Source organism: Chelonoidis abingdonii, chromosome 15, assembly GCF_003597395.2.
Source record: "Chelonoidis abingdonii isolate Lonesome George chromosome 15, CheloAbing_2.0, whole genome shotgun sequence".
In the NCBI taxonomy this organism is placed as follows: domain Eukaryota; kingdom Metazoa; phylum Chordata; order Testudines; family Testudinidae; genus Chelonoidis; species Chelonoidis abingdonii.
The window spans coordinates 19,176,895-19,188,748 of record NC_133783.1 but is presented as its reverse complement, the minus strand read 5'-3'; the positions used below and the strand labels follow the sequence as shown (position 1 = coordinate 19,188,748).

The 11,854-nt window shown below is 39.2% G+C and overlaps 1 protein-coding gene across 1 annotated transcript in view; it reads right to left on the bottom strand.

Moving 5' to 3' along the window:
* The window catches only part of LOC116822439 (solute carrier family 22 member 15-like), a 61,758-nt gene that overhangs the window by 17,410 nt on the left and 32,494 nt on the right, over nt 1-11,854 (bottom strand). The window contains 2 exon segments of the mRNA XM_075072592.1: nt 4,733-4,818; nt 7,276-7,416. Of these exon segments, the coding sequence (XP_074928693.1) occupies nt 4,733-4,818; nt 7,276-7,416 (227 nt within the window).

Below are 11,854 nucleotides of genomic sequence, written 5' to 3'. Positions count from 1 at the left end.
GTGCTCACATTATCTGGGTGTATTAGCAGAGCGCTGTGCTAATAAAACAGAGTGGTCTGACAAACTGTGAGTCCTGAGTCTAACTTTGACAATTGCTAGAAAAGAAGGAAAAAAGTCAGAATTATGGTCCAAGAACTGTATTTCAGATTCTTCCTCCATTTCTGGGTTCAACTTATTTGGATCAAGTCATGTTGGCTAAGTAGTGGAAAAGATTGTTTCTCAATTGTTTTTTATTTTGTCCTGGTATGATTCCAATTCTTTTTGACTGGATCAAGCCAGATTTCTACTTGAACTGAAATACTAGTGTCATCAGCATATACACTGGAACTCAAACTTCCTTCAATTGCTTTTCCAAGTTTCATGTCTTCCTGCAGAAACCATTGTAATGTAAAGGGGATACAAAGGTTATTCAAAAAATCTTCCATGTGCTCAATGCAAATATCAACATACATCTAGTAGCTGGATGCAAACACAGAAACCCAGTCTTCCCGATAATTCCACTGAGTGTCACTGAGAAACTAGGGAATCAATTTTCTTTTTTTCAATCAACAAAGCACAAGGCTGATGGTGTTTACAACACTTTTTAAACTCCACAGTGCATTTTAGAACTTCAAATATTACTGCTTTTTCAGTGAGGCTTAAATGATGTGCTGAACAGCCATCCATTAGACATTTAGGATTATTATACCTGAGATGTTATTGCTGAGGCAAAACACAAAAGACTCACTTGCAATATTTCCCTTTCCATTCCTGGATGGTATCGTTAGCAACTCTGGCACAATATTCCATGACCTTTTTTTCAGGACTATTAGACAGTATTAAACACAGTTTCTCCTGAATGGATGTTGATAGCCATTAGGGAGGCAATTCTAATTTTTAACCAGCAATTTCACATCAAGTGTCAAAATGAAACCTTTCAGTTCTTCCTTTATTTCTTCACCTGAAGCACCTTTTAGCAGCCCTGTGAATTTAAATCTGTCTGGAAGAATATACCCAAAAGAAAGTTCTTCACATATTTCTGAAAATGGGTAATTTTGTGCTACTATTTTGGGCAGAATTTTGTGAAAATTATGTTAGAAAATAAGAAAGTTCGAAGTTTCTTATCAAGCTCAAATCTTTGCCATTCAGTTATTTTTTATGGTATAATCACCAACTGGTTGACCTTTGCAATTTTTTCTGTGTCAGAGATGACCAGAGATTGCTCATAAATGAAGCTGACATTAAGCAGCTGCTGGAGCACCTGGAATAGTCACCATGACTATGCTTTTATGATAATTGCATCAAAAATGTTGCATATGAAGGATCATCATACACATTAATGTTTTACTCTTCTGCTTCAGTAGGCAAAGTTTCATTCAATGGCACTTTCCATCTTGAAGAACCCAAATATGTGTTTATATTTTATTTTAGAAGAACTAACCATGCAGGAAAGTGTAGCCCTCAAAGTCCCAATTACACAGATTAAAATTCTGTCTGGCACTCACAATCAAACACTAGAAAAAGTCCCCGGATATGATTAATTCAATATGAATTGCTTTTTAAAAAAATGTTCCCTCCCAGATACACAAAATAACTTTCAACTTCAGTGGACCATTGACATCAATGGAAGAGCTGCACAAGTTAAAAGAACATTCATGTGTACTACAACGCAAATCTGAGTAAGTAATTTTCTCCTGGTTGGAACTTGCTACCTTTGTTCACCAGAGTACATTACGAGAGACGAAAATGAAGGAAGCTGCTCCCATCTCTCAGAATTATTTTTGAAACTAAATAAAATTATAGCTTAGTTTGCCCAACCTTCCAACTCAGAGTCCCTATGAATGAATGTCTTAATCCTAAAATAATGGGAAGGAGGGATGGAGGGGGGACTATAAGAGAGTTCTAATTGTATTTTAATTTTAATGGCTGAAGAGTTGTAATTTGTCTTATTCCACATGTGAACTTATTTGGATCTATTTTGGTTGATAAACAAGTTGAGCTATCTAGAAATCAAGTTTCTGATAGATGACGGCATGCAGTGCATGTGTTTAGTACCTAATTATAATTTTAAATCCACTATAATAAAATAAAGATTTTTGTGTTTAATACTTCAAGGAATGCAGACTCAGGCTAATAAAAAACTGCTTTGTTGTAATAACTACAAGGTCAGATTAGAGAGGGAATAATCCTCACTTCATGCTGGGAACTGAATCAGACTGTATGATGCTGGAAGCTGAATGGTTTAACTGACTACAATCATTCTGGGCCAAGAACCAACTTTACTCAGACTAGGCTAGAAACTGACGCACATGGTAACTTTATCAGTTAACCACAACATCGAAACTCCAAACGGAGTAGGTTTTATGAAATTCAGCAGTGCTTCAGCAATCATTTCTCTGTGCTAGTGCACTATCTTTAAAGATGATTTTTTTTTAACTCTTGCTTTGACATACGGATGAACAGATCATCATGCTGTTTTTAAAAAATCATCAGAAAAAGTAAAAAATTAGTCTGGACTGAAAGGGACTGAAATGAAAGTCAGTCACATAAAATAGCAGAAACTACTAGTTATTTTGGCCTGCATGTCAAACACAGATATAACTTTTTCTTAAATCAGTGTATTTTAAAAAGTGGTTCGAATTCAGTGCCTATGGAAAGCTGATATTTGGGGCTGTAGCCCCACATAGCAGAATAAGATACCGGTTCCACTGAAACTGACATCAATGTTATATGGATTTAATAAATGTTTGATCCTTCACTTGATCGGGGTATAATATAAACTGAGGTTGCAATTGCTCAATGCACTTTAATACTTCAGACTGAGTGCTCTTGCATTCTATTACTATTGTACTGAAGTGTGTTACATCTTACCCTCCTCAAACACTCATGCAAATGAGATGTGTATCTCATGAGGCTATCCCATTGGGAAAAGTTTTACATTAAAAAGGAAAAAAATGCTTACTTGTAATTCTGTTTCTCTGAAGATATCATTCCAAAAAGATTTCCACTCCTAAGCCTTAGGTCATTACCACAAGCCTGGAAGAACTCCCTCAGCACTTAAATAATTCTGACCCTTGCGGCTCGCAGTAGCAGGGTAGAGAGAGAGAGTCAGGTCCCCTACTGGCTGTTGCATGCTGGATATAAATACTTCCCTTTGAATATTCCAGTCAATTCCTTTGGTTTTACAGGACATAAAACTCCCAGGATGGTCATCCAATTCAAAATGGCTAATTAGGACTCAAAATAAGTCCCACCCCCAAAACACAAAAACTAAGTGCAAACACTGGGGCACCTTAAAAAGGGACTAACTCCCAAATTCTGGGGGAGTTACGATCGCTGAATGAGAATCCCTGTGTAAAGGTATCTCCAGAGAGCAAGACTTACACATAAGTAATTCTTTCTTCTCTAAAGATCTTATTGACCATGATTCTTACTCCTAAACAGTAGGAACCGGGGTGAATGTCCCAAAAGAAAAACTAGGTAGGGCTGATACATGCAGCAACAACATGGCTATTGCCAATAACAAGAAGCAGCCTTAGCTTTAATTATGACTGAGTTCAGCACTTTGGTAACAACCACCTATCTGGGCTTGGTCAGGGGAAGGATCTACACCAGCATGCGAGGTGTTAGCATTGAGTCCTGGAGCTCAAACGCTGTGGCTAGGTCAGGCTTACACTTTGAGAATTTACCCTTTGCAGTACTCTGGTCTGGCCTTGGGCTAGACTTACAGGAATCCCTAGGATACCTTTAAGAGGGATTTCAGGCACTCCAATACCTTTTTCAGTGAACTGGGTAACATCAGCAGGCAAATTTGACATACCCACATATCAAGGTCAACTCCTAGGCAAATGACATATCGAATACAGTTATGCAAACTGGACACAATCATGTTGCACTAATATTCATATGTTCACAGCACTTAAAACTACACCTCTACCCCAATATAACGCTGTCCTCGGGAGCCAAAAAATCTTACCAAGTTGTAGGTGAAACCGCATTATATCGAACTTGCTTTGATCTGCTGGACTGCGCAGCCCCACGACCCCCGGAGCACTGCTTTACCACATTATATCTGAATTTGTGGTATATCGGGTCGCGTTATATCGGGGTAGAGGTGTACATTCTCATATTATATTCCATTCAGTACAAACTAAAAATTAATATAGACAATGACTTATTTATAATGCTCTATATTCTATATGCTGAAATGTAAGTACAATATTTATATTCCAACTGATTTATTTTACAATTATATGGGAAAATGCGAAAGTAAGCAATTTTTCAGTAATTACTTGCTGTGATACTTTTATATTTTTATGTCTGATTTTGTAAGCAAGTAGTTTTTAAGAGAGATGTAACCTGGGGATACGCAAGACAAATCACGCTCCTGAAAGGGGTATAGTTGTCTAGAAAGGTTGGGAGCCTCTGCCAAACAGTATCTCAATAGTAACACTACTATTTTGTAACATTAAGTAAAGTAAAATGTACATATGAGTAGATAGCTCAAGATTGTACAATGAATCTGGTAGGATTTTTTAAAAACTATGGTAATAATTGTGAAAATATTGTTTGTCACAACTTTATTCAATAGTTTATACCATGTCCAGTTCTAATGCAATCAAAATGTCTCCAAAATATACAGACACTTTACTAGCCCCCTACTATTTCCTAACAGATTAGTTGAGTTTAACTGTAAAACCGTTATCTGTAGATAGACTAGCTCAAGTTTACCTAGACAACAGTACATACTCACCAGAATTTTCTGGTAAAAACATGGTAAATATACATGCAAACCCAGCAAATATGAGAAAAGAAGTTGTAGTTTTACGTCTTCCAGACCTAAAAGGAAAAAGAGCACATGATTAGATAAGGTTAAAATCTAAACTCATCAAGACAGAAAACTTGCCGTCTTGTAACTGTCAGTGAAAAGCCCAGAGCTGTAATAATAATTATTATAGACATATTGTACCATGTTTCAGACGGTGGTTTCAGTTATGTAATTACATATTTTTTTAATTACGGTGCATTACTATTCACAGAAACTGTTTTCTAGCAAAATGTTTGATTTTTTCTCTAAAAAGTTTAAGTGAATTCATGGTTCATGAAAACTGTCAGCTTCTGCAACAAATGAGCAAGGGGGTCCTACAAACAACAGCCTCATTCACTATACAGCCTTGATTCATTCTGTGAGCACAATCCATTCTGCGCAAAGAATGAGGCTGGGATCCTGTGGAAAATATAATACATGATTGAGTAATTAAGAGATTATATAATAATGCATACACACAAGGGGACTGAATTAAGGCTGGATAGGCAATCTTCATTCTGGCCTTTCTAACCCGAGTGCTTGATTGTGCAACCTTAATACTCTTTCACATAGTTTTTGTTGTAATATAAAGTAAAAAGTATAACATACATTTTATATTTAAATCTTGACAAGAATACATACGACTCCACAAAGGCTATTTCCATACCTGTTTACGTTGGAATAAAAGTGAAGTGAACCTGACTGAGAAGAACCAGCCAACAGTCACATTTGCAATATTATATTATATACAACTGATATTTACTTCCAAAGGATTACAAATATATTTTAATCTCAGTCTGTAAATTAGAAAATCACTGATAGTTCATCTGAAAAGTTAAATATATTACTAGAATAGGGAACGAGCCTATTACTCAGTTTACATTGTAAAATATATTAACTATATCTATATATTTCTCTTATCAGCAGCAGAATTTTGGATTCTTTCTAATCAACATAAAACATTTGCGTATAAATGATCCTTTTCACCCTTTTGAAACAAAATGTAACAATATCTTAATGCACTGCAGATTAAGCTTAATACCAAACTTCAGGCTACCTGGCTTGTTACAGATATCTTTTAAACTTTTATATCTACATACATCACTATGCCCTCATAATAATAGATTTAAAAAAAGTTCTCAAATACAGATGAATATATTTTCAACAAATTGTACAGGGACTAAGCCGCTTATGTCCCACGAATGTGTGTTATGCAGTTTAAACTGAAGTCCTTGATCATTTTAGCTTGGCAATCTTACAAGTTCAGTGAGCTTTGCCTCAAAACTTATATGTGAAATCCTGGCCCCAATGAAGTCAATGGAGTTTGCCACTGATGTAAATAGGGCCAGGACTTCACACAAAGTTCCTTGAATGGCAGTGGGGCTGCAGTCCTACATAGCTGTGGATTTCTAGAGCTAGTGCTTAGCTTTTGGCACTGACAAAAATTTCTATAATGGAGGGCCTCCAAATATGGAGAGAAATATGAAAAATTATGGATGAAGTGATTATGACTTTAAAAATACTAAACTAGTTTTTATTCGTAATTGGCTTCATTTTTAATGCTTGATAAAAACAGGCTAAGTTCAAAGTTTTTGCTACTTCAATTTGTTTAGTTATTTGGATGTAATATGTCTAATTGAGATAGGACTCCTGTGGGAATTCTGCGCCACAGAATTAATGTTCCCCAACAAATTTCTTTGTCTCTCCATACAAAGCCCCTCTACAGTTAGATCCTGCTGGAATGAGCCTGCCTTCCCACCCCTGGTGCACCTAGCACAGAGTGGCAGGGCCTGGTGTGTTTCTGGAACAGGCCTGGCCCTTGTACTGTATCAGGGTTGGGTGCAGCCTCACCACTGAGTCCCTGCCTGGAAGTGGAAGGGTTGCAAGCTGATCTCCCAATGCCATGCAGCCAGTGGCCTGTGCTCCTCACTGCCACGCTGGAACCTTCATATTTATTTAGTGACAAAATTTGCAGAATATTTTTTAAAATATTTTCAAATATTCTGTGCAGAATTTTTAATTTTTTGGTACAGAAATTCCTCAAGAATAAGATATATAAAAAGAGTATTTTATCCATAGTGACAATTATTTTACTCAGATTTTTCCAAAAAATAAAGTTCATCCTTAGGCTGACACTAAACATTGAAAAATTCAACCTAATAGGACAAAGTTAGATGACACCAAAAAGGGAGGAGTGGAAAATGCTAAACACATTCCTACCTTAAGTACAGGAGGTCCTACAATTAACTGCCTCCCAAGAGAAAGACAAAGAGGGAGAAGTAATATCTTTTATTGAACCAACTTCTGTTGGTGACAAGCTTTCAATTTTACACATAACTCTTCAGGGAAAAACAGTTTCAGAAATACATAGTATCTTATAACTTAAAAAAAAAGTCTAAAATAAGCTTTTCTCTATTTTATATATATATATATGAATATGATTCTAGCCTTACAATATAGACATAAAACTAGAAAGTTACTATTCTTACCAGGATTTCTCAATAAAAAACATGCAGAGAGGAAATGCCGGAACTTCTATAAGGCCATAAAGAGCTACATTTAGATACAGATTTCCTCCTAATTCACCAGCATTGAATGTTAGGCCATAGTATACAAGGCTGCAGACATACCTGAAAACATCCATAAAGTTTGATTAGTTTTGATAATAAGCATTTAAAGCTAAGATCTTAAGTTAAAATTTATTTAAATACGTACTAGTAGTACACAGAGAATTATTTCACACACAGCATTATGGATCCCATTCAAAGAAAGAAAAGATACCACAGATCCTACTTAAAGTCACAAAGAAACCCAATCTTCTTGCCAGAGTACCACCACAAATTTATATACACATACATACATATCTATATACACATACATACATATCTATATATACCTATATTTATAGATATAGATATCCACACACACACACACACAGAACAACCTGGGGAGATTTGACATTCCATAAGTATTTTTAAAAACTGTTTAATAGACTAAACAGATGTTAGCTATATATTTAATAGAACAGAAGTTAAGTTTTCAATACATAAGACAAGTACATGAAAGTAGAACAGACTGTCCAGCCTCACGAAACTATTTCATGTAACAAATACAAAAAGGATAATAAAGTATATTGTCCAGCTAGGAGCAAAGATTCACTCTCATGGATCAAATATATTACCTCTTTTGACCCAAGCAGTCTGCCAAATTCGGGGTGCTGCAGGTTGTTCCAGTTAGAAGTTGATGATGGAGTCAGGTATTTTCTTTGATGTTGTCACTGTGCCTCAGTGGGTCACAGCTGAGAATGCCAAATTCAGGACTAACTGCTGAGAAACAGGGCAGACTCACCCCAAACTGATGGTCATTCTATCATTAGTTTATACCAAACTAGTAACAAAAATAAACTTCTGGAATAGACTGCTGGCTTGTAAAGTCCCTCTGGTAACTTCTATTGTTAGATGTTTGGTTGCGTCTGTGTTCTCTCTGTGTGCTATCCGAGCTCTGCACAGATAGCTGGCACAGCAGACTTGACTGAACTGTTCAATAAGCACAGACCCGTTCATAGTGAAGGAACATGGTCAGGTTTATTGTTAATGAAACTCAGTTCTAATGCCCTGGCTCAACAGTTACGGGCACGGGTGGCGGGAATCATAGGCTGGAGGAGGCTGGGTCTCCCCAAACAGCCAGGTGTGGGCCTGCCCATGCTCTGCCCCCAGCTCTCCTGTGCAGTGGCCCTGGCTCAGGTTGCTCAGCCTGCCCTTTTGGCAATCCTGGGCTGGGGGGAAGGAGGCTAGCCTGGGGCAGGGGCTGGTGGCTATGGTGGGGGGGCTCTGGGCTCCGGCAGGGCCTAGGGCAGAAGGGGCGGGGTTGGAGGCTAGCCTCCCCCACCCGGTAGTCCATGTGCCACCCATGGTTACAGGTACACTAACACATGTTTGCCCATTGCAAGGGACTAGCTCAGTTAATGGCAGAACTTCCCATTATCCCCTAGGCCAGCCAAAGACACGCAGAGATACCTTTTTATACACCAATACAAACCAGTTACGTATTGCCCCTCTGCAATGGTGAGGTGTCACACTCTGGCGTAATAAGGTAACACTCATTACCTTGTACATGTTGGTTCAATCAAAACATCTCTATCCATTATGCTGGTATCCTGACCTTATCTTTAAGATGGGTCAGCGTATTCCTATTATCTTTGGGGAATGTGTTGGTATTAAGGTGTTCTGGTACCACCTTTCTGGAATGTGTTTGCATGTGTGTTCTGTACCTAGAACTTCTTAGTAAAGTGTGTTTCTGAAATATTGACGCTGTTCTTGCCAGATTCTGTGAGCAAGGCCTGTCTCTTGCTCGCAACCTAACTTTGCTTTATAGCAGCAAAGCTTTGACCACTACTTCAAACTAGGTCTCAGGCCTCATACCAGGCCTTTGATACAAGAGCTTATGTCTCAGGCTCTCTTTCTACTAAACTTCCAAAAGTTTTTGTTGTAAATCCACAGTCCAGAGACTCAGAGCAGGAAAGAAGCAAAATGGAGATCTCAGGGGTATTTTATATCCTCTGCCATGTGCCTGGAAATTTATTGTCTCAAACAAACCTCACAGCCCAGTTTGTGGAAAGTTACTGACAGAAGATGGAGTCCGGGGTCACAAGAGCATATCACACGTCCTTACATGGCTTGATGACTCACATGGGATAGCCACTGGCCCCTTGGAGGCTGGGGCATCTGCAGGAAGAGCTATCTGGGTGGAATGAGTTTCTTCTATGGTCCACTGAGAGACTAAATGTCACTGATGAGCCATCAATACATAGCTGTTTGGTCCTGATGTAAATCTCATCTCGTGGGTATTACCCAGGAAGACAGCGCACATATATGATGCCAGTACATAGCCAATATTTATGACTTCAGATAAAAATAATGATACATTTAAATAAACAGGATAATCATACTTAGCAAATCATAACTCTTCCATTGACACCTCACGTGACATACTTTGTACAAGATTTGTTGCAATTGTATAACGGTGGCAATATCAACGATATAAATGGCCATATTCAATCATTCAGCATCATAGATGCAATCTTTTTATTTATAAGGAATGTACAAAGTCCTCTTTGCCACAAACACAGGAGGAACCCAAAAACAGGAGATAGGTGTGAGGCTGAAAGCAAAACAATTTGTTTGCCAGCACCAAACCCAGAAACTCTACTCTCACTAGGCTTCTCTCAAGGTCACAAGCCATGGTTGTCCAGGCTGTGTGTGTCTGTCTCTTCCTGTATTACTGCACACGCTGAGTAACCTTTTCTTCACTGAGTGATGTCCCTATGGGTGCTCAACTGTAGGCAACTGTATAGCAGTGCCCCTAGTTGGAAGGCTGGGGCTTCGGAGTGGCATTTAATGCAGATGATAGGACAGTGCATTCTAGTAGAGTATTTGATGCCATGTCCTGAGTAATGGTGTAGTGATAGCTAAACGTGTCCACTAATACCCATATGGCCACTTTGGAAATGTCAGCAATCAGAACATTGTTGAGAAAGGCAATGAAGATGGAGAGAGAGTGGGTGGAATGTGCTCTAGCTCCAGAAGGTTGTCAATTGTGTAGCTGGTAGGACAGAAGTATACACTGCGAGATCCACTTGGAAAGCTGTTGCTTAGAAATTGGGCTGTCTTTTGCTCTTTCAGATATTGAGAGGAATAAGCGTGGAAATTTTAAGAAAGGTTCAGTTCTGTCCAGGTAGAATACTAATGCCTGTCTGACATCCCGGGTGTGCAATGCTGCCTCCTGCTGGTTGCTATGTGGCTTTGGAAAGAAGCAATGAAAGTGGGTTGGTTGGTTGGTTGGTTGAGATGGAAAGAGGATGGCACCTTGAGTAAACATTTGGGATATGGGCATAGTGTAACCTTGTTTTTATGAAAGTTCATGTATAGGGGGTATGCCATGAGTACTCGAATTCCACCAACCGAACGGGCAAATGTGATAGCAATAAGAAATGCTGTTTTCACAGAGAAATGAACACAGGAGCACATTGCCATTGGTTTGAATGAAGGTCTAAGAAAGAGAGTGTACAACAAAGCCGGGGTCAAATCCCATATTTGAGGGTAAAGATTCTGGAGGCCTGTCAGGAATCCTTGCACGAGTGGGTGGTTGAAGACAAAGTGGCCATCTATCTCGTGGTGAAAGGTTGTGATGGCTGCCAAATACACAAGAATGGAGCTCATGGATAACCCTGATATTTTAAGGTGTAAAATATAGTGCAAGGTAAGTGGTAATGGAGCGCTCATTGCCTCAACACGATTGGAGGCGCACCAGGATTGGAATCTAGTCCATTTGTGGAGTTAAGTGCATCTATTCATATCACGCCTGCTATTCAAGAGTATTTGTTAAACAGCTTCTGAACAGGTAATTTCTGAATCCTGGAACCCTGGAGAACCATGCCTTCATGTGGAGCAGCTGTGAACTGTGATGGAGGATGTGACCCACATCCTGTGAAAGGAGCCACAAAGCCAGTCACACAGTGATCGCATGGCATACCGGCATGTGAATGAGGTAAATATATCAGATCTGTTATGGCCACGTTGGAGCTATAAGGAGGACTTGGGATCGGTCCCCTTGGATCTTGTGGAGTACTCTGAACAGAAGGGGGAAGGGAGGAAAGACGAAGTCACTGCACTTCCCACTTAAGGAGGCATGCATCTCCCATGGATCTGCGTCCTAGACCCACTCTCAAGCAAAATTGAGGGCAGCAGGCATTCTCTGGTTTGGCAAATAGATCTATGGTGGGGAATTCCCAGCAGCTGAAGATGTGCTGAAGGCCTTGCGTATCTTGTTCCCATTCTTGATCATGGGAGAATCTCCTGCTCAATGAGTCTGCAGTGGCGTTCTGGTGTCCAGGTGTCATAGCTTCCTGCTCAGATTTGAATCTTAGCGTTCATAACCTGAGAAGCTAGCATGAACCCTCTAAGCTTAATTACCAACTTAGATCTGATAGGCTGCCACCAACCAGGAATTTCAGTGCCTGGTACACTTGGGTCCCCCAAAACTTCCCTGTGGGACCCCAAGACTCAGATG